General features: G+C 38.2%; 2 protein-coding genes across 3 annotated transcripts in view; one reads left to right on the top strand and one right to left on the bottom strand.

Moving 5' to 3' along the window:
• LOC131683955 (uncharacterized) overlaps positions 1-26,743 on the top strand; it is a 378,198-nt gene that overhangs the window by 301,381 nt on the left and 50,074 nt on the right. The window lies entirely within an intron of this gene.
• On the bottom strand, positions 25,253-26,716 carry LOC131683957 (phospholipase A1-like). The gene is made up of 2 exons (XM_058966379.1): positions 25,868-26,716; positions 25,253-25,639 (listed from the first exon to the last, which is right to left on the bottom strand). Exons 1-2 carry the CDS (start codon positions 26,661-26,663, stop codon positions 25,395-25,397), a joined length of 1,041 nt encoding a protein of 346 aa, XP_058822362.1. The 5' UTR covers positions 26,664-26,716; the 3' UTR covers positions 25,253-25,394.

Here is a 26,743-nt window from a genome sequence, read left to right as displayed (position 1 = left end):
ATCTTGGATTGATCAATTATTTCTGCTACAATTAAAAAAAACTGTAACGTGATTTTTCGACAACCCCATATTGTTATTCGAGTAAATTTTTATTAAAATGGCTAAATGTGATAAATATTGTAAATTTTACTCAACACAATAGCACCAGCGTAACTTACAGAGTTATGGAAAAGTTGAAGATTTTCGTGACGTTACAACGCAACGATATATCGCTTTTCTGAGAAAGGAGCGTTGTAACGTCACGAAAGTTAAAAGATACATTGTAAAAGATTTGTTCTTGTTAAAAATATTATAGAGCAGATATTTTGACTTTTATGGAAATACGTTGAAAGTTCTAATTTGTGACGCGTTGTAACGTCACGTTACATTATCAGTTATAAAACAATCCTCTTCCAGTATATTCAGTTTATGTTTATTGAATCTTTAGTGAAATTTTGTCTAATTTCCGAATCTGTAATAAGTTTTGATGTAGGCGTTCATTTGATAAAGTTATAACATATTTATGGAATGAAAAATCGTCAAATCGTTGTAACGTCACGAAAGAATGTATCATTGAGAAAAACTGAAATCTGAAGTGAAAATTCAAACGCACAAATGAGAGTTTCCGAACATTTTCCTTTGGTCATCTGTACATTGGCAGAAAATTTGAAGTTTTGTTAGTAAACGATTAAAGTTTCGCGAGTGGTGTGTGAATAAAGTGCATTTGAAAAAGTGCAATGAAAACGAGAAGAAGAAAAATAAGAATGTTTCGAAAAGAAACCCCAAGTGAAGAGGAGTGGCATTCCGTCAAAAACTCGGATTGATTGTATAGGAAAATGTTCTAGCTTCCTTAAGTAGCAGTTTCGTGGCACACCAGCAAGGTTAGTGTGTTGAAAAACGTATTTTTATATTTGCTCATGTCAGATACATGGTTAGGCAGGGGAGAGGGGCGTGTGCGGCGTGGCAGCTATGTTGTGGCTCGCATGTATAATGTCCTTAAGCATGCTTTCCTTATCATAAAGATCTTAAAGAGCAAAAATAAAAACATCTTTTTTTTTTAATTTTTGCGCTAGAAGACTATATTAAATAATCAGAAATAGTTATCAGACTACATCAGAATGGAAGAATATTTTATGTCCCGATTTAGGCAATGTCCACGTTTTGTCAGCCTTAAGGGTTTATCTGTTGCAGACGGAGAAAATACAGAAACCTTCAGCTTTTTTCCTGAACTAAATTACAGAAGCTTATTAAACAACTTTCCTAAATAAGGTTGAGAAGATTATAAGGTATTTGAAAATTATTAATAGATTTTCAGAGCAGCGTGCACCCAGTGCACTAACGCAAGTGACGGAAGGTTACCGACAAGTTTCGTGAAAAAGAAAATTCCAGTAATGATGATGAATTTCCCTAACGGGTGTTCAAAGTTTTTGTTCTTTGGCAGCATTTTTTCAAAAGAGTACTAATTTCGTTAAAATTTTATCTACTCTTCTCTATATCTTCTTGTTCCTAAAATATAATTGGTGCGCATAAAACGGTGGAATCTGGAATTATGTTTTTTCCGCGTAAAGTTTTTCTGAGCACGCTGTTAAAATAAGGCAAACCATTTTTTTTACAAATGAAAATGTTTTTGGAATAAAGCTTCTTAACCAAGAGGCCCCGTGCTAATCTGGAAACTTCGAAAAAAAATTAATAGCTTTCTCTGGCGATTTTAGATCGCGATGTATTTTTCTACAAAGTTTTACACAATGAAATTGTCCATCAGATGCCTAAAGTACTATCTATGGGCGAAAATGTGAACAAGTTTCATTGAAAAGTTTTCAAACAAAAAAACTTTTAAATAAAAAGTTGTTCTGGAACCCCCGACAGAATATTTTAATTTTACATTCAAATGAAAGGGAAAAGTCCATTCTATCACATGCTGAAGTTTTAGCGATGCCGATTTTTTCGAATAAAATTGTTCTACCAAACACACCGTGAGAGAATGATCTTGTTTCGCCTCGACAATTGGGTTGTAGCAAATGGCTGACTGTCAGATACACAATTTGGTTTCCGGCTTGCGTTTCTCTCAACAGAAATTCAACTGGCTTATGCTAGAAAAGAGCAGATGGCATCAGTGTTCTTATATAGCAAGGAGGCTTTTGATTCAGTTTCTATCAAGATTCTTTCTGAGAAGCTGCACCAGCATTAGGGCCTCTCTCATATTGTGACAACTGTCAAAGTAAGCTCAGATGCCAAATTTTACATCATTTGGACAGCTTGGACCCCCGCTCATTTCACTTGACATTTTTGAAATTGGTACTATAGGAAAATATGGAGGAAAAATAGACTAAATGCTATGACTTTTGAAGTGGCACTCAGAAACCTACAATTCATACCTCATTTTAAATAAAATATCCTTAGTATTTGAATACAGATAATTCTGTTTCTCGAAAAATACGGGGAAGTGGGGTACTGGATCCACAGAAAAAAATATTTTGTAATTTTAAGTTTATTTTCATGCACATATTTGGAGCATGAATATAAATGTAAAATTAAGTTCCACCACAAACACATACTGCTTTCTTCAACGAATTTTATTATAATTTTACACGTGGATTGAAAATTACAGTTTCTTTAAACGGAAAACCAATACGCTTCTTATATATTTTTACTCGAATACTGCTGTAAAATGAATGACATGTAATATTACACGAACGAAAGTGTAAAATTGTATGCTGTTTGTTGATTCAATTGATTTTAACGTAATTTTCAATCAAATTTTTGATTCAATCATTGTATGTTTACATTCGTATTGATTTACATATCGTTGAAATTTCATTATTTTTTGGTGTGTGCAGTTTGTCTCAAAAATCCCCTATTTTAAAAAAATTTCTGCTCAGTGATGCAAATCATGCATAATTTGCAGTTTTTCTAATGTGAAAAAATCTCCGAAATTGAACGGAACCTTTTCGACCTTTGTCCGAATACGAGAAATTGGGGTTAAAGGGCCTTTTGTCATTCATATTGAATTTTATCAATTTCTCGTGCATAATCTCTATTATTCTTCAATCAATTTTCATAAAAAGTAACTTGTTGAAAGTGACATCTGAGCTTACTTTGACATTTGTAACAATATGAGAGGGGAATCTTTGAGAGTTAAAAAATGTTGTTGCCATGCCCTAACCAGCATGGTCTTTCACCAACTTTAAACAAAGGGGATGTCTTAAGAGGGTTTCACTAAGTCGCTAAGTAATCAACTTATTATTAATGACAGAAGGCTACTTCCTGGATAGATGGAGGATTTAAAAGCTTGTGTTGCTACCAAAACTAGGGAAGCCTCCAGGCGATCCAGCATCGTATCGGCCTGTGTGCCTGCTGAATACTCTTGGTAGACTTCTGGAAAGGGCTCAACAGGCTGACGACCTACGCTAAAACTGAAAACGGACTATCGCAAAGGCAGTTCGGATTCCGGAAAGGGATATCGGCGGTGGACAGTCATTATCAGCGTGGAGAAAGCGTTGAAAAAAGGAAAATAGGTAATCGTTACTGCGCCGTGATGAAGATTGACGTGAAGAACGATTCCAACAGCATAACCTGGATGGCTATCGCCGTAGCGCTGCACAGAATGCGGGTCCCAGACTATCTGTGCAAGGTTCTGAAAAGTTTCTTTCCGAAAAAAGCATTGCTCTATGACACGAACATGAGGTTCGTCTCGTCGACCACAGAGGTCGACTAGGGTCACGGCAGGAGGTCGATTAGAGTTACGGTGGGAGTATCTCAGGTCTCCATACTCGGCCCAACGCTCTGGAATATAACGAACAATGGAGTGTTAATACTGGAACTGCCCAGGGGAGTCAAGATCGTCAGCTTTGCAGATGACATTGTTCTGACAATAATCAGGGCGACCCATGAGGAAGTGGAGGAATGTACACGGCAGAGTCAAAAGACATCGTGGAAATCTGAATGGCTGACGCCAAGTTGCATCACTCTAGCTGAGTACGTTTTGTCCGGGCACGGATGCTTCCGGAAGTACCTGCATCGATTTGGATATGCGTCAGGAGTGCATGAACGTGCAAGAGACACCAAAACATGTGGTCTTCAAAAGCCCTAGGTTCGAGGAAGTTCGTAGAGGCACCAGGCATAGGTGCTACAGTTGACAGTATCGTCGAAGCGCTGTGCCACAACGAGCATTTTTGGGATGCTGTCAACGGAGAAGTATACGCTCCAAGCCGCACAGAAAGTGTCGAAGGGATCAACAAAGTAGCACCACCGACTTGGAAGCCGCCGTGAAACTACAAATCGGGTCTCGGGAGAAATTTCACCAGTGGGGAATTCTCCGCCGGTGTAGAATAGGTACACCGCCTGGGACCAGTTGAGTAGTGCGCGACATAGCACCAGGTCATCGGGGCGCCAGCGAACCGGACGGCAGGTCACTGTACTTGCTGGACCGAGCTTGATACCCCATCGGGCAGCTCTTGAGTAGGCAAGACGCGAGTAGATCGTGTCGAATAGATAGCAGGGGGTTACGCTCCATCGGAGCAGACCCCAGCAGCTGATGGCTGCCAGTTGAGTATGCTACGAACATCGGTTGAGGAACAAATCTACCGACGGGTAATTCACAGTAGGGTAGATTCGCCGTAGTCGACTATATGTCTGGAACTATATAACCGATCCATACGAAATTTTATGGCAGTTTATGCGGATAATATCCCTTTCATTCAAGACAATGTTTTTTTGAAAGACGACCTAACCATCTCTGAGAAACTGATGTGCGTTTGTTCATTTTGAAAAAAAACTGTTTTTCCCAGAACTGCCGAAACCTTTCAAAGTGGTCAATATCGGATCACTTCGAGTCTTCGGAAGGAGGTAGGGGAAGGGCGCAGGTGTATGGTTAACGGAAGGTGCCATCAAACACATTTTATACCTTACCTTTGATACTTGATATGTAAAAATCGGTTTAGTCCTCACCGAATAACTAATTTTGCTTTCATTCCGGGGACTTTTGGAATCATCGATATTGGATAATAAATTCAAAGAATCTCTCATTGACTCTTTGAAACTAAGTTTGTGCAAATCGGTTCAGCCATTTCTGAGAAAAAAAAATTGAGTGACATTAGGCGGAGGTATCGCGTCTCCAAATTCTGAACAGAGGTGCCAGCCTTCTCGATACGTAGACTACGTTATTACGCTCGAAATACAAACACTGCCCATGATCGCAAAAGAGTCCTATAAAGATAAGAAATCCCATAGAAAACAAACAATGGGACAAATATGCGATCATGGGCAGAATAACCCTCAGAAGTTCAGCACAACAAAATGAAATGTGACTTAAACACGATGGAGGAATCTCTAAGACGACAGAGAGCCTCCAACGAAAGAAAATTTAATGTACGACTGCGAACGAAGAATTAAAGCTCTCGAGCCAAATTCTCTCCATCTCCCGCACTCTTTGTTGCGTTCAGCTTTGACGAATGAAAAAATAAAAACAAACAAATCGCTTGGGAAAAGAAAAAAAAGAATACACACGGTGCGCCGCAGTGCCCACATATTTGCATATCAACGCAAAGTGTTTGTTTTTATTATGCTGTCAACATAGAGACACCGCTCGGCTAGCTCCGTGGGTGTGTGGCTTTAGCCTAGAAAAAGTGCACGCGAAATTGGCACAGTTTCGCCCGATTTAGATCACTCTCCGCAGTTCACAGTGAGGTGCAAGCTTAGCAAGCGACTCGGCCAAGTGCCGATTGTCGTCTTATTTGACGTATACCTTCTTCAAGTTCGTCATATTTGCGGCACTTTCGTAAAGTGTTTTTTATCTGTTGTAGGTAAATTTTTGATTTGATTTCAAACTCAGTTCAAGGGTGTCTCCATTGATCATTTTTTGACTGAACAAATTGCTCGCGCTCTCTACCGTCCATTTGATCGAATTCCAATCAATTATCCGCCCGATGACCTTGCCGTGTTCGCCAAACTTCAGATCATTATAGGCCTACTGATTGAAGAGTTATCGTATCGAACGAAACACGCGAACTGCGCATCTAGTAATCGCCGTAGGCTGTGCTGGTCAACCGACGAGTGTCGCTAACCCAAGGTGAAGAGCACCCTACAACATGAGCATAATTCAAGCCGCACGCGAAAGCTTGCAAATGTGAATGCAAGACCTGATGTAAGATCAACTACTTCCCATCCACAGCGCCCTTGCTGACAACCTCTGTCTGGATTTTAGATCGACTCGGTTGTCTCGTTCAGCATATCTCACCGCATCCATATCAGGAGCGTTGCTAGGTAGTGGTTCGCCATCTTCGATGTTAATGACCAGTAAGACTACCGGTTGAGAATGGAAATAGAAATAGCACCTATCCCCTAACTGGCATCTGGCTACGGCACTAATCAAGACGTTGATTGTTTGGGAGTTTATGTAACATTTTTTTCCATTCTGCTCTCCGCATTATTTACACCGGTCATAACTTGGCCGCGCTTATCGCGTGTTCGCGCCATGCGTTTCCACTTATGAATAGTTCTTTTTCTTTTGAATGCCATACAGTAGAGCGAAGGCGTGAATGAAGATGAAGAGAAGCAGGGTACCTGAAAACTTCAACATTCCAAACAGAAGCGTAGAGGATGAGATTCAATGACTCTTGAGCGGTAGAATAGGCGCCCAATTTTTTGTTTTTGCAAAATTAAACTGTTGAACGATTTGCGTGGATTTGTAACACTTTGAAGGCATCAAATTGCTCATCTGTGTACCTTTGCGAGTACGAGGCTTGTAATTTCCGAAAACGATGTGCCTGACTTTGAAAACGATTTTGACTCGATTGGCATTGCTCGTATCTTTGGTTGGTGACTGTATTGAGCTATTCGCAGCTCTAATTTGGTACTTAACTTGGCCAATCTAACCCAAGTGGAGGTTGTGAAGAACCTCCAATAGTTCTATTGAGCAAACCTTCCACGTATCATCGTCACGTACTTCTAGTGGATTTCAAAACACGACCCAAGCAACAATGCCTTTCGAAAATAATTCTCTTCAACTGAGATCCCAGTAGCAATTACGATCGAATCCGTGTTGGGTCAGAACCGATCTAAGCAATAACCCCATCAGTTGTAAAACGAGCGAGGTTCACAAAAGTCAACGAGTGTCGATTAAAAAGATACAAGCTGCCGTTGGAAAAGTGAGCTCATTTTCCCGTCCCAATGGCCCACCGTTCGAAGGCTTCGCGGTGGTGGTCGGCAAACTATAGCCAATCATCCGACAATGAGATTCTAATTGAAAAATTGTTAACAAGATTGATCGAATATTTCGCACATTTGCTTGAGCATAACTAGGTACGAGAGTGGTTTGGTCCGGTAAATGTCGAGAGTCGGTGTTGCTCCGAGCAGATTTGATCACTGTATAATTTGTAGAGTTTGGAACGGTAAATCATCGGTTTTTCGAAGAGCACGCCGCAGCTCGACATCGCTCAGTAGATAGGACCTTTCCGTTTTGTTACGAGAAATTCGTGGTTTGATTGTTGAGACGATATCGCATAAATTATGTAATCGTTTCCGAGGATTATTTAAGGGCATGGCAAGCTCCATTTTCCAGATTAAACTTTTTATTATTATTTAATTTGTTTATTTGATAAGGCAGGTTTGCGTTAGCTTAAAGGCGCCAATCTTGGTTTGTTTTACATTTCAAATTACTTAAAACTAGAGGATTACATATTGATTTTTTTTAAATTATACTAAGGAGAATTTATAGCTATACACAAGGGGGTAATATAATTTTCGTAAGATTAGGGGGGTCATTTAGCTTTTATGGTTTGACATTTTTAGCAGGAAGATTATTGAAGCAAATAAGTTTTAACTAAGGGGGACAATTGAGGGATTCCATGAGAAACCAGCCGACCGCAAAATATGACCATCGTCGATTCGAACGAAACTTTGCAGGTGTGTTCGCTGTATGAATCTCCATGATATTCTCTGGCAATTGGAATATTTTGATACAAGAGTAATTTTTCAAAAGGGCGTAAACGTTTCTACGTGTATGAATTTTAAAATTTTTTGCTCGATTACTGTATTTTATACAGCAAAACTATCTGAGGATAAGTTACAGGGAATGAATACTTCTGTCCGAAGAAAATATACACTGAAAAAAATGTTGTGTCATTTTTCAAAAAAACAAAAATTAATGATTTAAAAATTTAAATTGCAAAAAAAACCCATTTTTTAAAGTTTTTATATTTTGTTATCAAAAACCTAAAGAGGAAAGAAACATTTTGGTTGTGATTGCATGATGGAGAAAAAATCGGTAAAAAAGTTTTTCTAACAATAACTTCGTACATGTTTTTAAATTTCATACTAATTGACATATAAAATTGTAATTTTTTTACAGAATATAATTCTAAGCACCATTTAAAATCAAAATGCATTTAACAAAAATCTTCCAAAATGCGATAGTTTTCGAGATATTTGAAATTTTGCTACTTCAAAAACAATTAATTCGTGTAATTATGCTCTTTTTAAAAGTTATTCGCGTTACCCCATCAAAAAATGTCAAAAATTTAATGTTTATCGTTTTAAAGACGTAAAAGCAACCTTTTTAGTGTATTTGGATCATGGAGAAGCTTTCAATAAAAAAAGTTTTCCTAACAACAACTTTTGACATTTTTTTATAATTCTTACTATTTGCAGTCAAAAATACAATTTTCTTTTTGAATATGATTCTAAACGCCATTTTAAATCGAAGTGCTCTCAACAAAACTTTTCTAAAATGTAGTATTTCTCGAGATATTTTAACTTTTGTTTTAACAACACAATTATTTTGTTTTATTACGATCTTTTCATAAGTTAGTCGCGTTGCTCCATCAACAATAATAGGTTTTTCAAAAGGCCCGTAAACTTTCCTGCAACTTTCTCTTTGACATCAAGGCGATATTGTAAACCATTAGAAAGTTACATGAAAGCAACCAAAATATATTTCAACCATAGGGTCTGTTGATTAAACTATATAGTTGAATCATATTTTGGTTGTTTTCATGTAACTTTCAAATGTTTCACAATATCGCCTAGATGTCAAAGAGAAAGTTGCAGGAAAGTTTACGGACCTTTTGAAAAACCTATTATTGTTGATGGAGAAACGCGACTAACGTATGAAAAGGTCGTAATAAAACAAAATAATTGTGTTGTTAAAACAAAAGTTAAAATATCTCGAGAACTACTACATTTTAGAAATTTTTTGTTAAGAGCATTTCGATTTAAAATGGCATTTAGAATCATATTCAAAAAGAAAATTGTATTTTTGACTGCAAATAGTAAGAATTATAAAAAAAATGTCAAAAGTTGTTGTTAGGAAAACTTTTTTATTGAAAGCTTCTCCAGGATCCAAATACACTAAAAAAGTTGCTTTTACGTCTTTAAAACGATAAACATTAAATTTTTGAAATTTTTTGATGGGGTAACGCTAATAACTTTTAAAAAGAGCATAATTACACGAATTAATTGTTTTTGATGTAGCAAAATTTCAAATATCTCGAAAACTATCGTATATTGGAAGATTTTTGTTAAATGCATTTTGATTTTAAATGGTGCTTAAAATTATATTCTGTAATAGAATTACAATTTTGTATGTCTATTAGTATGAAATTTAAAAACATGTACGAAGTTATTGTTAGGAAAACTTTTTTACCGATTTTTTCTCCATCATGCAATCACATTCAAAATGTTTCTTTTCTCTTTAGGTTTTTGGTAACAAAATATAAAAAATTTAAAAAATGGGTTTTTTCGCAATTTAAATTTTTATCATAAATTTTTGTTTTTTTGAAAAATGACACAACATTTTTTTCAGTGTATATTTTTTCAGACAGAAGTATTCATTCCCTGTAACTCGTTCTCAGATAGTTTTGCTGTATAAAATACAGTAATCGAACAAAAAAAAATTGAAATTCATGCACGTAGAAACGTTTACGCCCTTTTGAAAAGTTGCTCTTGAGTCAAAATAATCTTATTACCTGTGGAAAATATTTAGTCTTGCATGACGGTGAAACGTGTAAAGTTTCATTGGAATCCAAGATGGTCGGTCACTATTTTAAAGATTTTCGGACGGATCTTCGTGGAATTCCTCAATTTTTATAACTATCTTAAAACTAGGAATAACTAGAGAGCGTGATTTAATTTTGTAAAGATTCGGGGAGATTAATTAGAGTTATTTTTTGTGGTAGTAGAGTTGGGCATTTTCAATGAGATTATATAATATAATAGTTAGAACTAGAAGAGACAGAATGGAGGAGGGGGTTTAGATTAAACTTTTTGTTTTGCTTCTTGCATTTTGATATTTTTTTCTCTTGTTTCTTACTGTAAGCTTTCTAGTTTCTAGGTTCTAGATTCTAGGTTCTAGGTTCTAAGTTCTAGGTTCTAGGTTCTAGGTTCTAGGTTCTAGGTTCTAGGTTCTAGGTTCTGGGTTCTAGGTTCTAGGTTCTAGGTTCTAGGTTCTAGGTTCTAGGTTCTAGGTTCTAGGTTCTAGGTTCTAGGTTCTAAGTTCTAGGTACTAGATTCTAGGTTCTAGGTTCTAGGTTTTTTTTTTTTTTTTTTTTTTTTTATTTCGATTATAGAGGTTTTAACCTTAAGGTCATTCGCCTCTTCGGGTTAGAAAAATCTCTTATGAAAAATTTCTAACCCTATGTGCGGGGTCGGGACTCGAACCCAGGTGCGCCGCGTACAAGGCAATCGATTTACCAATACGCTACGCCCACCCCGGGTTCTAGGTTCTAGGTTCTAGGTTATAAGTTCTAGGTTCTAGTGTCTTTTTTCTAGTTTCTTCTCTTTAGCTTCTTGTTTCTAGTTCCTAAATTTGTGAGATAAAAAAATGTTACAAGAATTTTCGCTTATATAAGAATATGCGAAATGAAATGAAATCATAGAAATAAAATCAGCAAATTTAATTTTATTAGCTATGCTCACCCCATAAACTTTAGTAAAGGCATATTTGAAAATAAAGTCAAACGTGGAATCAATTATTACAACAAAATGTAATTGTAATTGTAATTGTTTATTTACTATGTACAACAACAATGTTGACAATAACGGAACCCATTTGTTGCCAAAAATGGAGCATGCCAAAAACGGTATCTTACTGTACCAGTTTATATTTTTCTGTGTACCGGCACTCTTCAACCCGTAACTCCGGAACCAGAACTCCAACCCAAATTAAATTTAATAGCGACCTATGGCGACACTACACCTTTCTTTGAATAGAATATTGTTGAAATCGGCTCTGCCATCTCTGAGAAAATTCGGTAAGATTTTTTGACACTCACAAACATTCATGCATACATAGACACAAACGCGGTATGCTGGATGAGCCGGATGCCACGATCAGGATTGATATCCTGATTATGGCATACTGGCAGTGGCAAACGTCAACGGACAGAATACGGATTTCGAATTGGATGACGTCTTTGGGCTGACAGGCGTGCTGTTCTACTCCCTGAGTAAGGAAGGATGACACCGACTTGAAATCTCGAGTGGGCTAACAGCACGGCTGCCTCCGTCCTAATAAAACCCTGACAGGTCGCCGGGTACGTTCAATACTCGTCACCATTTAGTTGGTGGTACTAGGTCCGGTTGAAACATTCCCTATTTTACGCCGATCCGACTCTGAACACTACTCCTCATGAAGGATAGTGTCAACCCTTGCGTGACCTCCCTGTTGCTAAGATTTTGGTAGCATAGATAATCAAGGGTTCACGAGAGGCGACTATGTGCAACGAGTGGCGATAGCGGCCCGGAGTTGGAACCCAACAAAATGGAGAATAATATTGAAACCCACACATACGCAACAGGCGCAGCGGATCCGTTCACCAGAGGTGGTTTGGTGAGATCACTACCACCAAGAGCAGCTCAGGTGATTCATCGGGAACAAGAGAAGGGAAATCAGCAGCAACAAGAGCCACAGCAGAGCGGGATGAATTACACCTAACGGAAGCAAACAGTAGTGGCAGCGAAGTACCTGGTGGAGCTCTACAAGTTTGTGGATGCGAGAAGCAATGTCCATAAGGACATTAAGGGGATGGTTCTCAGATCCGGAAGGCGTTATTGTCTGCCGTGAATGAATACGACACGGCAACGCAGAGGGCTTATGTAGCTGAGCTAGCATTGGTGTCGACTAGGGATACTATCTTCCTAGACCCCCCCCCCCCCCCCAAAGCAGGGGAAGGAGAGGCAGATTGGCGTGGAGAACACGCAGATTTCCGCCACTCTAAGGAGGACAAAAAACTCGCCAGGAGACGGAAGACCAGGCGGGCCCAAGAAGTAAAACACTCGAAGACGCTGTTGTTGCCGACGGAAAGATCGTCACTCAACAGGGAGAAAGCTGGAGTATTGTTGCAGATTGGAAGAAAAAAAATGCCAAACAGCAAAAGCAGACGGCAGAGTAAAAAGTAGAACAGAAGAGACAAGTAAAACCTACGGCTTGTCAAAAGGCGCCAAAGAGAGAATCCGTGCTCGTCAAAACCAATAACGCGACGACATATGCAGCGCTGCGCAAGAAGGTCAAAGAGGACCCGGAGCTGAAAGATTTGGGGGAAAACATGGTAAGAATCTGGCGTACTCAAAAAGGTAAGATGCTCTTCGAGTTGAAAAAGGATCCCACGACTAGTAGCTCGGACCTGCAGGAGACTATTACCAAATCGATGTGTGGAAAGGCAGAAATTAATGCCCATTGAAAACCACCCCACGAGTGATTAAACAAGCGAAGAAATGCTTCAAGTGTTTGGGCATTGGACATTTGGCAGGGGCTTGCAAAGACCTGGATAGATCCAGGATGTGCTGGAAATGCGGGGAGACGGGCCATCTTGCGAAAGACTGCACGCAGAAGCCGAAGTGCTTGCTTTGCAACCCAGCGGACGGAAACGACCATCAGACGGGTGACCTTAAATGCCCTGCCTATAAGAAGGCGATTGCAGGCCAACGGTAATGGATATAACCCTGATAAATCTGAATCACTGTGACACCGCACTGCACAGTGGTCCAGGAAGCGAAATTAGCGGGAAACAATTGTTAACGCATTCATCTTTAGGTTTAGAGATTTGGTGTCTTAGAAACATTTATTGTGCGTGACAAACTGCATCTTTTGGCTGAAACGGTTTTAGGGTGGTTCTTAAAATGTCAAAGTTGTAGACATTATTTCAAATTATAGTTCAGAGAGAATGATACTTTCTTCTGCAATATTCTAGAACAATCAATTCTGAGCAACTTTGTTGAAGATACTAACTTTGTATCTTGAACCGTTTTCATTTTATAGTGAGTTTCATATCATAACTTAGGGTGTCTCTCAAAAAAGCAGTTTTCTCCGTACAGTTTTTTAATATGATTTTTCTCACAAAAGTATCCTTCAGTGTACTTTTAGAGCATGATTAGAGGCAACTTTGCTGAAGAAAGAAAAATTTTGTCTTGTCTGGTTCAAAAGTTAAAATTAATTTTCACTTAAAAATACGCCCTATTCAAATGTCGATATCTCAAAAGGGGGCAAACGAAAATTGATAATTTTGATTGCATTTGAAAGGCTGTACTTTTGCCTACAATATATTGAAAAATTGGAGAACGCTTTTTTGTCTTTCTCAAATAAATCAAATTTAAGTAGAAGCAATTTTGCGTATAATCCTACAGCGCTCATATTAAAAAATATTTGTTTTACGCTGATTCTGTGAATTCTTATAAAGACTTTTCAAGGATCACATACATTTGCAGGCTTTTCATAATGCAGATAGGGTAATGACCACCAATCACCAATGACTTGACCTATAATTTGCTTCCAATTATTGCCAAGATTTCCCAAAATCTACACAAATTTACAATCGATATTGTTCATTTGCAGGAACGGTTTTAGCAGGTAGCAGTATCAAGATCTGTAATCTACTAACCTCAAACCAAAAAACAAAATTGGCCTTCATATAACAGTATTGTTCAAGTAAAAAGAATCTGATATCCTTCTGTTATATAAACGCAATAAATTATTCAACATAGTTTTTAATATTTTCAAATGAAATAAGATAATCATTCAAGTACTTTAAAACGACTGTCGTAGATTTGGTAGACCACTCTGCAAAGCGCTTAATTGAGTACATCAAGTGCAATACTGAAACCCAGAAACTAAGCATGATTTTGATTATCAAATGGGGAACTGATGAGAGTTCGACTCATTGCAGCTAAGATGTTTGCTAACGATTTCCAATATTACACACACTAGCAGTAATCTTTAAAAGACGCGCTTATTGTGGTTTTTAAATCATCAAACTAATCTTCTACTACAAAAATTAATGGGTATGATCAAAGATTCATCGACGAAGATGGAAACAGAGAATTGCGCGAATGCAACAATTCATATATACAGTATGTAAAAAATTAAAGACACCCCTTTATCGTTTCAGTAGTTTTGGTCATAGAAAAGGTTTGTTGTATTGTATGATGAGCATTCTTTTAAAATTTTTGATTTAGCGTTTCACAGCCAACAAATAAAAAACTGAGTAAGTTAGTCGTCGTAATAAAGTGTGGCAGTTTAGTAGTGGTAATGGGATTAAATAGAAAAGAATAAGTGTGTCTTTAATTATTTTACATACTGTTCACTTAGGCTTCTTTATGTAGAGGATGCGCGCATAAAAAACCGCCTAAAAAGACTTCAGTGTATATTTGCATTTTCGATAGCTCCATTATGTTTGTTGGTGGTATGGTAGGGTGGAAGTAAGAGGAAAGCGATTCTAGTTTCTCTTGCACTCGTATACAAGTTATTTAATATACTGGTTCTCAGGAGTAAAGCAAATATATTGACCCAAACGCATCGATCATAATTTATATGCATTTCAACGATTGTACATAGGTCGAGTAATTAATGATAGAGTGCGCCACCCTAACGAGTGAGCCCAAAATAGGGTCATTACCCTATTTGCAATATGAAAAGCCTGCAAATGTATGTGATCCTTGAAAAGTCTTTATAAGAATTCACAGAATCCGCGTAAAACAAATATTTTTTAATATGAGCGCTGTAGGATTATACGCAAAAATGCTTTTACTTAAATTTGATTTATTTGAGAAAGACAAAAAAGCGTTCTCCAATTTTTCAATATATTGTAGGCAAAAGTACAGCCTTTCAAATGCAATCCAAATTACCAATTTTCGTTTGCCCCCTTTTGAGATATCGACATTTGAAAAGGGCGTATTTTTAAGTGAAAATTAAGTATAACTTTTGAACCAGACAAGATAAATTTTTTCTTTCTTCAGCAAAAGTTGCCTCTAATCATGCTCTAAAAGTACACTGAAGAATAGATTTGTGAGAAAAATCATATTAAAAAACTGTACGGAGAAAACTGCTTTTTTGAGAGACACCCTAAGTTATGATATGGAACTCACTATAAAATGAAAACGGTTTGAGATACAAAGTTAGTATCTTCAACAAAGTTGCTCAGAATTGATTGTTCTAGAATATTACAGAAGAAAGTATCATTCTCTCTGAACTGTAATTTGAAATAATGTCTACAACTTTGACAATTTAAGGACCACCCTAAAACCGTTTCAGCCAAAAGATGCAGTTTGTCACGAACAATAAATGTTTCTAAGACACCAAATCTCTAAACCTAAAGATGAATGCGTTAACAATTGTTTCCCGCTAATCTCGCTTCCTGGACCACTGTGCACTGTTGTGGCAGTCTACGACAGAAACAATGTGTGATGTAGTTTTGATTGCAGAGTCTGTAACTGGGTAGCGGATAGATCGGGAACAGCTGCGATACAGGTCGTGGACAAATTCCCCATTACATAAGTGATAAAGCGCTCATACTGCGCAGCTGTTACGCTCCTCCAAGGTGGACAGTAGAGCAGTTTAGCATAATGCTGGAGCAGTTAACCGAGCAGTTGATCGGTCGGAAGCCGATAGTCATTGGTGATGACTTCAACGCCTGGGCTGTGGAGTGGGTCAGTAGAGTTACTAACACAAGAGAGTGTATCCTGCAGGAAGCTCTAACGAAATTAATCGTCCAATTGTGCAATGAAGGTTCTGTTAGCACATTTCGTGAAGACGAGAGGGAGTCCATCATCGACATCACATTCTGTAGTCCTTCACTGACGGAGAACATGGATTGAAGAGTATGCGAAACGTACACGCATAGTGATCACCAGGCGATTCGCTACCGTATCGGTCAACGGAACCCTGCTGCAGTACGGAGAAGGATGACCTTTGAGCGAAAGTGAAAGACGCAAAGCCTTCAACAAAGTCCTCTTCGTTGAGGCATTTCGGACGAACGGCGGGACCGAGAACATGGATGCGGCTGACCTAACAAGAACGATTGTGGTGGTTTGTGGCGCCACAATGCCGCGAAAACTGGAACCACGCAACAAACGGCGTCCAGCTTACTGGTGGAACGAGACGCTTAGTGCGCTATGCGCTGATTGTCTCAGAGCCAGAATGCGGACTCAAAGAGCGATATCGGAACCAGATAGAGAAGAGCGCAAATCAGCGTTTCGGGAAGCTAGGGCTGCTTTAAAATGGGAGTTAAGACTTAGCAAGTCAGATTGCCACAAAGAGCTGTGCCGCAAAGTAGGCGCCAATCCCTGGGACGACGCATACTGAGTCGTGATTGCGAAAATGGAGGGCTCGACGATGTCACCTAAATGGGTCCGAGCAAGCTGAAGATAATCGTCGAGGGTCTTTTCCCGAAGCATGATCCAACTATCTGGCCACCAACATCGTACGGCGAAGAAGAAGGAGCTAACACGGACGATCGGCAAGTGACTAACGACGAGCTCGCAGAAGAAACGAAGTGCCTGAAATCAAAGAAAACCTCCGGTGCGGATGGAATACCAAACATGGTGTTGAAAGCTGCGATTCTGGCATATCCGGACATGTTCAGGATCATGATGCAGAAGTGTCTAAATGAAGGCAACTTCCCCGAAATGTGGGAGTACCAGAAGCTGGTGTTGCTGCCAAAGGCAAGGAAGCCACCTGTACAGGTCCATCTACTGGATACACTCGGAAAACTCCTGGAAAGGATCATCCTTAACAGGTTGGCGAAATTCACGGAAAGTGAGCGCAGACTGTACAAGATGCTGTTCGGATTCCGCAAAGGAGCATCGACAGTGGATGCAATTCGGACAGTGTTCGAAAGTGCTGAGAAGGCATGTAAACAGAACATGATTATCAGTGACTTTTAACAATTTTGAAGCTCGTTTGGTGTGAACAAACTATCGAGCAAAAGTTTCCAATAACCAAAACAATGATCACGAAACTCAGTGTGGTTTATGCTTCTGTCCGAGCCAGTACGAAGCGAATGACAAATATAGATATTGTGTGCCTTGTCTGAAGAACAAAGGAAACTGCTACTATACTTCTTGTACTAGTAATCTGTCGAGATGAGTGAATCGCAGAAGCAAGAAGTGATCCTCCGGCCAAATACTGTGATTACTAATAACTGGCATAAGACCGAGTATTCGTGATGAGGAACATTTTCTGAAGGTTAAAATGGAGCTTGGACTTACGATAGTCACCTTTATCGAGTTCTACCATGTCAGGTAGGTCTTCGTATGGTGGCAGTGCTCATAGCGTTTAAAATATTGACCCAGGCGCATCCAGTCATTTTAAATAATTTAAAACACATGGTTGTGTGTGACAATGCTATAATTAAAGCTTCAGTGTTCGGTTACGAGATCGGATAAAGCTTACTTGCAGGTACATGTCACATTTGGGAGAAATGCAGTACAAAACATAATGCGATAGTACAATTACACATAGTATTCTTTGCACATATCACTGACAAACTAGTACGTTTCAGTTCTGTGAAAAAACGGCTGAACAGAAACAATTACCAAATTTGTGGCACCTGTTCAGGTAATATTGACAACGGAAAAAGTTGTGTCAAGTATCTCACAATCTACAGACAACACAATCATTTTGAAAATTCACACTCGTAAAGGCAACAAACAAGGAAAAAATAAGATGTTTGCGAACATAAAGACAGAAAGCACAATGATGATTCGGAAGTGTTCAGTAGCGAGATAGATATGAACCCTATACGCAATTGGTGAGGAAAAGTAATTCCCCGCCTCGCACACAGGTATCCACGTGCAATGGCTAAGAGCTCACGCAAGATCTGTTGGACAACCATTAAAATTCGTTTAATTATTTTTATTGTTGGAATTAGATAGAAATAGATAAAAGAACCGCTGCTCCGATTGGCTAAAGCATTGAACCGAATCCACTAAACGAATTATCTAAAAAAGTAGAAGTTTTATGGGAGACTGAGCACTAAAATTCTCCAAAAGTGAACGCTTCATCGCAAGTGATTGTCACTTTTAACAAAACTTATATGTAATACTCGATATTGGCAACTCTGTTTTAAATTTAAATGACAAGATTTTGAATTGTACCCAATTTCAATTTCTGAATTAAGTCTGTGCACTCTGCACTCTTAGTATAAATACTAGACATCACATTCAAGCGTACAAGGCAAACAAATATATGTATTTCAATTTACTAAGAACGATATAGCCGAGACAAGAGTTTCAGTTTGTGCGTCATTTTAACTCAATATCATTTTAATTGGCACTTAATTTCATTTTCATGCGAGGAATTCGTTCCGTTCCAGTTGCGACTAAAATGTTGTGACTGGTTGAAACTATATGTCCAATAATTTCGATTTCAAATCTTCAGTATATGACAGTCAGTTTTGGTCTGTTTTTTTGTTTGTTTTGGAATAATCAGATCAGAAATGACAGAGGAGGAAAAAGAATCAGCTAATCTGAATCGCCTTAATAGCATCTCTTCTATCTGTTCTATGCACTCAGAATGAGAGCTTTCGGAATTGCGCTCTGATCCTTCCTCTAAACTCGGCTTTAATAAAACATTATTATCGAAAGTATCTTACGTGTTCGTTACCCGCACAACGTCCAACGTTAGGTGCAACAATTTTAATTGAAATTGTTGCCCAAATTTTGATAAAACAAACCTGTAAGCAAAAAGCATTACAGCTTTCTTCAAGAAGTCATGCATCTCTTCCAATTTTGATAATAACTGTAAAAATAACTTGAGCTAATTAAAAACGAATCAATTACTGAGCAGATTAGTGTCAACATGTTTGAATTGACTTAGAAAGCATCATAGCAAATCCGCTGACAAAAATTTTGCAAAAAGCGTAGGAATGGTATAAATTGCAATAATATAAAAACAGAAAAATCTAAAAAAAAGTCTCTTTGGCACAGCAGAGGCAAGTGCGATGTGTTCTCTTTGATTTGTCGAAAGCAAGTATGGTGCTAAAATTAATGAGCTCAGCCATATTTATAGTTTCTAGTAATTTTAGGGGTGTCATCATTTGAATAAAATAGAAGTTAAACCGTTTCTCCGCGTCTAAAACTCACCTGCCTGATCAGAAGATTTGGTCGGTGTTAAGTCAGACCGGACCAAGTCGCAAAACATAAAAAATGAAATAATGATAGTACTGGATACAGTATATCGTCAGCTACATTCGACTTTTGTCAGATTTGAAATATGTAACAATAAACAAGAATTATGGCAAAAATTAATTTCCAATCATAATGTAAAGGATGCTGCGATTCAAATTTTAAACTCGTTTTTCTCGAAATCAATATTTTGTCACTTAGTCCGGTCTGACTTAACACCGACCATTTGTAGCGAATTTCGACATTCTCTTCTGTATTTAAATAATTGGAGTCCAACTGACGCTAAGTGTTAATGAACTAAAATAATAAGAAATGACCTAAAGTGGCAACAAACGGTTACGAAATTGTGTAGAACTGACTAAGTCGAAGATGTCGCTATAACAGTCGAAGCGACGGGTCATCTCTAATATCGGTCTGTTGGCAGCGAAGTTAGTGTTGCGCATTTCAATCTGCAGCAGTATTCGAGGACGGAGGACACGACTTAGTGCGTTGAGGTTAATTTGTGATAAGAGATCGGGAACATCATATTCAGCCAAAGGAAGCTTAGACATCGTATCGTATTAATCTGTGCTGGACAGCTTCAATTCTTTGACTACAAGTTGCTCCTGTCATGCACCACCAGACAACATTTTGCGAATTCCAACGGTGAAAATTTGTTATTTGTAAATTAAAAATGAAAATCAAATTCATAAGCAATAATTCGTTGATGCACTATGCCTTTTTCTATCAGATCACATATTGTCTAATGCCTTAATTTTGGAACTTTTTTGCTAAGAACTTATTAAAATTGCATTCAGTTTCCAGTAACTATATCAATTCACCAGAATTAACACGTTTATGCAACGAGTCTTAAGCCCCTCCCGAAACAAAATCCTGGCTATGGGTCTGGTTCTAAAATCCGCGAAAAAAACTGCTTCATTTGTATAAGACCCCTAACACATGTACACCGGATTCTGTTTTTGCACGCACTTTTTTTGCACGGATTTTTTTGCACGACTTTTTTTGCACGGTTTTGCCAAATAACGCGATTTTTATGTATAAAATACCTATTTCGATATACCAGTTTAATGATTTGATCATCCCGTGAAAAAAAAACCGTGCAAAAAAAATCCGTGCTATTTCGAGAAACCGTGTAAAAAAAATCCGTGTTATTTCGAGAAACCGTGCAAAAAAAATCCGTGTTATTTTGAGAAACCGTGCAAAAAAAATCCGTGTTATTTTGAAAAACCGTGCAAAAAAAATCCGTGTTATTTCGAGAAACCGTGCAAAAAAAATCCGTGTTATTTCGAAAACCGTGCAAAAAAAATATTTTTAATGGGCATTTAATAACAGCAGCTGAAAATAAATGGCATTGGATATTTGCAATGCAAATGGGGATGATCCGCCAATGTGTAAAAATCGCGTATTTTTCAATTTTAGGAAATGAGTTGTTATTCAAAATTCAAGTTATGGTAGTTGAAAATCAATAATGTTGGGCAATGGTTTTTATAGGATTGTATGCTTTTTAGATATCATCAAATAATATTCCGGTTCATATATCACATCGCATTGGCAATGGAGCAATTGGTATATGGCCAAGTTCCCCCGGGTAGTGCCACTACACAAAGTATATTAATTTTGCTTGTTCAGTTTGCTAAGCTAGAAACTGATAGCGGAGATTTTAAAATGCAGGGATACGCAATACGTATTGTTTGGTCTGAGTAGATAACGACTGATGTTTCTTTTTATCAACCAATTAGTGATCTCTGATTAAATAGAACTTTCAAAGAGTTAGGAACAGGCACAAGTCTATTTTTTACTGAGATGGGACAAGTTGGTACTGGACCTGTGGCCTTCGTCTGGTATGATCCATTCTCGTTGGTACGGATGTGTTCATGACTGGTTTGTAGATGAGTGGTCCTACTTAAAAGCGAATTGATCACTTCGCTTGGGTGGAGATATATGTGACTTCTGCTAGCTATCGAGCTTGGATATGTTAGCTGGTTCCAAGAAGATGTGCAGGACTGGCACCTACGAGAATGTTGATTGTTTCACTCGAGCTTTGGTTCTTGGAAATAACAAATCGCTTCCTCGGTATGATATGCTCGAGTTGAATGCTCAGGGGTTGAAATGTGTTTGGAGGATTGGTGGTCTCCGAGAGCAGATGCGAATAACTCTGAAGTATCCAATAAAGGGAGATTGTATCTGTGGAACTGAAAAATATTGTCACTACTCTAGCTTATTGGTACATCATAATAACTACCAATATCGACTATTTAGAACAGAGATTTTCAAATTCTGTTATAAGATCGAGAAGATATATAGCACAGTTGTAGTGAATAAAGTATTTGCGAATAAGGACCTAGGAGACGAAAGAAAAGAACAGGAACAAGACAAAAGGCGGTTCTAATTCTAAATTGGTTTAGTATAGATATAGACGACTCAAACGCACTGACAGGAGAAAATTTTTCAGAATTAGACAAATTAGAGGACATCGCACTTTTTGAGACACACATGCACAAAACTTTATCGTTCTTCTAAAGATCGGTGCTTAATTGGCAGATAGTCGCCATTTCGTACGATTTTGCAAAATTTGCCTCGCGGGACGGACCGATATCCACCCAGGCACAGGTTGCAGTCGTTAAAAAAACTAAATTCGATAAATGTAAAATAGCGAATTTTCAGCTTTTCAGGAAAGAATTTTTCATCAAAGTGCAGTTTTGGAAATTTTAGTTGCAAAGGAGGGGTCTGTCAATATTGCAAAATGGCAAATGCTGCCTCTTATCAGGAAAAAGTATTTAATTCAGCCCGGGGACAACTTGACAGATAGTGCTTGTTTCATATATGTACCACCGATTTGATGGTGGCGCTAGTATGCCTTTTCTGTACGACTACCACGAACAACGACACGAAAAAGTTTCAAGAGAAAAGTGTGTTTCGTTACGTGTGTTATGAACACCGTCAATGCGGCTAGAACAACATTTAGAAAAAGCGTATTCCAAAATGTGGATAAAGAAAAATATTATTAGAGAATAAATTTATCCCTGATTGGAAACCGTCAGCAAAGTTACATAAATCTTATTATAGATTTAGCTGGAAGGTGTTGTTTTTAGCAACCGGCTCTCTTCCTTCTTAAACATGTTTTGGTTTTCTTGTTGTGTGAAGTTTGTAATCGGTAAATCATTGGTGTTATAAATGAAATATAAATGAAAAACTTTTTGGCCAATGAAAGTAAATCACCAAGCTTAACAATTCGTGAACCTGCGACATCTTGTTTCAAGTTCATTAAGAACGTCAAGAATTCTAGCATTTTGATTGGGAGAATAAACAATATATGTAGGATTTTCTACACATTTAGCAAAATTGGTTTTGAATAAAATTTGTGTGCTTTTATCAGAATTCTGGCATCAAACCAGTAGCGCTCGGTTTCAGCAAGAATGCTGCCAGGAATGTACAATTTTGTTCGACTTCGGCCAGAGTTTTGTTCGACTTTTGCAATAATTCTGTCCGGAAGATGTTGCGATGGTTTTGGTATGGATCCCTTCAGAATTATTCTGGCATTTTTCTCGGCTCTACCGGAGGATTTCATGCCTTAGGAGATGTTGATTAGTTTCGGAAGATTTTCGGAAATTCCAATATAAGTGGTAGTGGCTTGATTTTGAAAGTCATCTTCTTGTATTTCCGAAAATCGATTTATTTTCTTTCGGATTTTTTAAATTCCAAATGGAATCTATGTTTCCGTTTAAGTATGGGGGAATGAGGACAGTTTCTAATGTAAACAGCGAAATAAATTTGATGATAGAAATGCTTAAACTGGTTATTTTTTAGATATGGAAAATAGTAAATGGGATGCGCCTTTTTCAAATTTTGCTCCATTCGAGCCGCCATGACATCACCAAATCACCACAAAATTTGCTTATGAGTTCAATATATGGGAGCTGTCAAGTTGTCCCCGGGCTGATTTAATTAAGTAAAAGCCAATCAATAGGCCGTTGAAAATTGACAATTTCTGACATTTCAATTGCGCAAGAGAGTCTTTGTATCAAAATGATTTTTTTTTACTTTTCATGAAAATTCTTTTAATGCGAAAATAACCATTTACATGAAAAAATCGCAAAAAATGACAATTTTGAAATTGTTGTCCCAGAATCGAACAATGTTTCTTACCAAACTGTATATGACCGCATACTGTTCGAAAGGTCTAGTTTTCTTCGTTCAAAAAATGTTACAAAACCGAAAATCGGCTGAAAATGACAACGTAGCAAATTTTGTTGTGGCAAAGGTCCCAAAAAAATGTTTTTTTGCTTCAAAATTTCGTGTGTACATTATTTTGTATCGCATTTGCTATCCTAGTTCATTTAAAAAATTTTAAATCGCTGTAGCCCAGTGTAATCTACAAAAAGTTAACAAACTCTAAATAGTTGAAACATTTTACCATTTTAACTATTGCTTTTCAACGGACAATAACTTCTTTTAACGAATAAAAAACTTACATTTTTCCTAAAAAAAACCTTTTCGAAAAATTAAAAAACTTCTACTGGGCACATTGACAGCCCTTGTGCATTTAAAATGTCCAACAGTATTCATTGTTAAATACGATAACCAAATAGCTGTTAATAAAAAAATTCAGATTATTTTTACACGGTTTCTCAAAATAACACGGATTTTTTTTGCACGGTTTCTCAAAATAGCACGGATTTTTTTTGCACGGTTTCTCAAAATAACACGGATTTTTTTTACACGGTTTCTCGAAATAGCACGGACTTTTTTTGCACGGTTTCTCGAAATAGCACGGATTTTTTTTACACGGTTTCTCGAAATAACACGGATTTTTTTACACGGTTTTTTTGCACGGAACGCATCCCCCGTGCAAAAAAAGAATTTGGTGTACTGAAATACATATAATGAAATATGTCTCCCTAATCAATGCTGCTGGCAAAAAAATTTCAAGATCGCCGGATCTATATAACTTTACGTAAAAAATGAGGCAACATTTCATGACTTAAGCCAAGGTCATGGTAGCTTCACCATCAACCCAAGTCTAACTCTAAATTACCAGATTGCTAAGTTCCGCGCAAAGTACAGCATTCCAAGCAACAGAACATCAAAACACCAACAATAGATCATAAAAATGATAATGTTTTCAGGCTCGAATTTCAGGCAGTCACCCTTTTCCCCTTCGATAGTCGTCAATCTACATAAACTACCGAGTGATACAGCTAGGCTTTACTGCATAACAACATTATGCAATTCAATTCATTACAATTTAGTTTTATGACGATCGTAAAATAGACTATTCTCTAGATAGAGTATGCGATTGACCTCTGACTCTGACTCTCTACCAAGATATGTATGTAAGGAAAAGAATGTTCATTGATGACTGGTTTCGCAAAAATTTTAATACTTAGTTCGCAATACGTCGAATGAAAACAAAGTATATTAAATGATCATGTTAAATGTTAATTAAAAGATATACCAATTGAGAAGCAAATCAGTTAAAAAATCACACAGAACAGTATCATTTTTATTGTTTCAAAAAAACACAAAAACTGTCCTATTTTCGAGAGTTAGCAAGGTAATCGAACACTTGGAGTAGGAAAAAAATTGGCCATCGATCGCCAGCGTAGGAAAACAAGAGCCAGGAGTTTTTTTTTACCATTTATCAATTCTCCGAACTCCACCCCCGGCAACGAGCGCTTTTCTTGTGGACCATAAAATGAACCTATTCGCGGCTGGTAATTTCTCGGTAGACAAAGCACACACAATAGGCACCTAGTCTCTCTTTTATTTCGGACCGATTGACCATTTTGCATCGTCCACAGTCCGGGTGATCTTCGGTGGGGGTGCTGTCGTAAAGTCATTAACCAAACCGAATCGTCCGTTTTGCTGGAATTTCATAAATCTGGACAATTTATTGACTTTATTCTCACCGGCGCCGTGGCGGCACTGGTAGGTTTCTCAATCTGTCTGAGACTGTCATCACGGCAAGTCGGTTATGGGGATCAGAGCGACAAAGGTGGTCGGTTCGCGTTTTTGTACTTTATTTAATGTGATCCAGTAAATTTCTTTTTGCCTCCAAAGTACGGACTCCGATCGTTTGTATTGATATAGAACAGCCCGTTCGCCTGACTGGAGGGTTCTCCACCCATTTTCGATCGCTCGGTGTCGTCAGTTTTCTGCTCTAGCGGAGAATCTGCAAGTACGTAGATTTGATGCGCCAGCAGATGCTCCTCGGGTTCCATCAGAGTTTCTGCGAATAATTCCCAGGCACGGGAGTGAGCGCACATTCCTGTAGAAAGGAAAAAATGTATGTTAGTTTTCTTTTTATGCCGTATTGGGAGCATTGACTGAACTGTATAGAGAATGGAAATTCATTAGGTCATTGCGGATTGTCGCCTTGAGCCGGATTATCGATAAAATTTGTTATACAGTTTGTTTTTGCGGGTCTTTACCACCTCAACTGGCCAAAAACTGTAACCTATAACATTAAGCTAATGGAAATACCTTTAAACAATACCTGCAACATTTAATCCACAGCCTGGTTGCCGTGCGCCTCCATTAGGGTAAAAGTCTGCCGTACCAATCGGGTCCAAGAATCCCAGGAAACCACCACTGGTATGGATAACTTCCACATACACAGCATCCTCGTAATCCACACGATTTTCCGGATCGCGAACCGAAAACAGAGGCAGAGCGGGATCCAAAGCGACAATCGTCGAAACATTTCCTCTCCGACAGAACTTTCCGGTCATTCCAGCTGCATGAGCTCCAAGACTATGACCAATCAGGTAAACATCGTCCAGTGACTGTCCTTTGGTGTCGTGCAATCTTTCCAGCACTTTGGCCAGTGCCTTCCCTACAACTCGGACACAGGAAGTGACGCTTACGTAATTCAACCAGTTGGCACATTTCGACCAGTCCACCACGATCACGTTGAAGTCCCAACCGATCAGATATGCATCACGAATGTTCACGCTCATCGGAGAGTTTCGATCATTGAGCCAACCATGAATGACGATCCGCGTAGGTCGCGAGCTCAGGAACACGTCATCATCAAAATTTCGAAAGGAATTTAGTCGAAAAACTCGACCGTACCAATTCTGCCGTGAATAGAACACAAACTCCACATCCAATTCGGTGAAATCCAACTTAAAACGAGCCTGAGCATTCACTGCAAGCCTATGGGTCCAGATCATTTCCCCTGAGGCCGTTGGAATTTGTATCCAGTTGTCATCTTGCCACTGGGTTGGAAAGGCATTTTCGACAGTCACCTGGATCACCATAAACAACGCAAATAACATCCGAGTAATCATATTTGCAGCGGGTATAACTTCCCACGGTCAAACCAAACAAATAACTGATTCCAGCTGGATTCGCCGAATGATTGTAGGCG

Source organism: Topomyia yanbarensis, chromosome 2 (genome assembly GCF_030247195.1).
Source record: "Topomyia yanbarensis strain Yona2022 chromosome 2, ASM3024719v1, whole genome shotgun sequence".
NCBI classification, from domain to species: domain Eukaryota; kingdom Metazoa; phylum Arthropoda; class Insecta; order Diptera; family Culicidae; genus Topomyia; species Topomyia yanbarensis.
The sequence above is the reverse complement of the archived record's forward strand: the minus strand, read 5'-3'. Positions and strand labels throughout refer to the sequence as shown.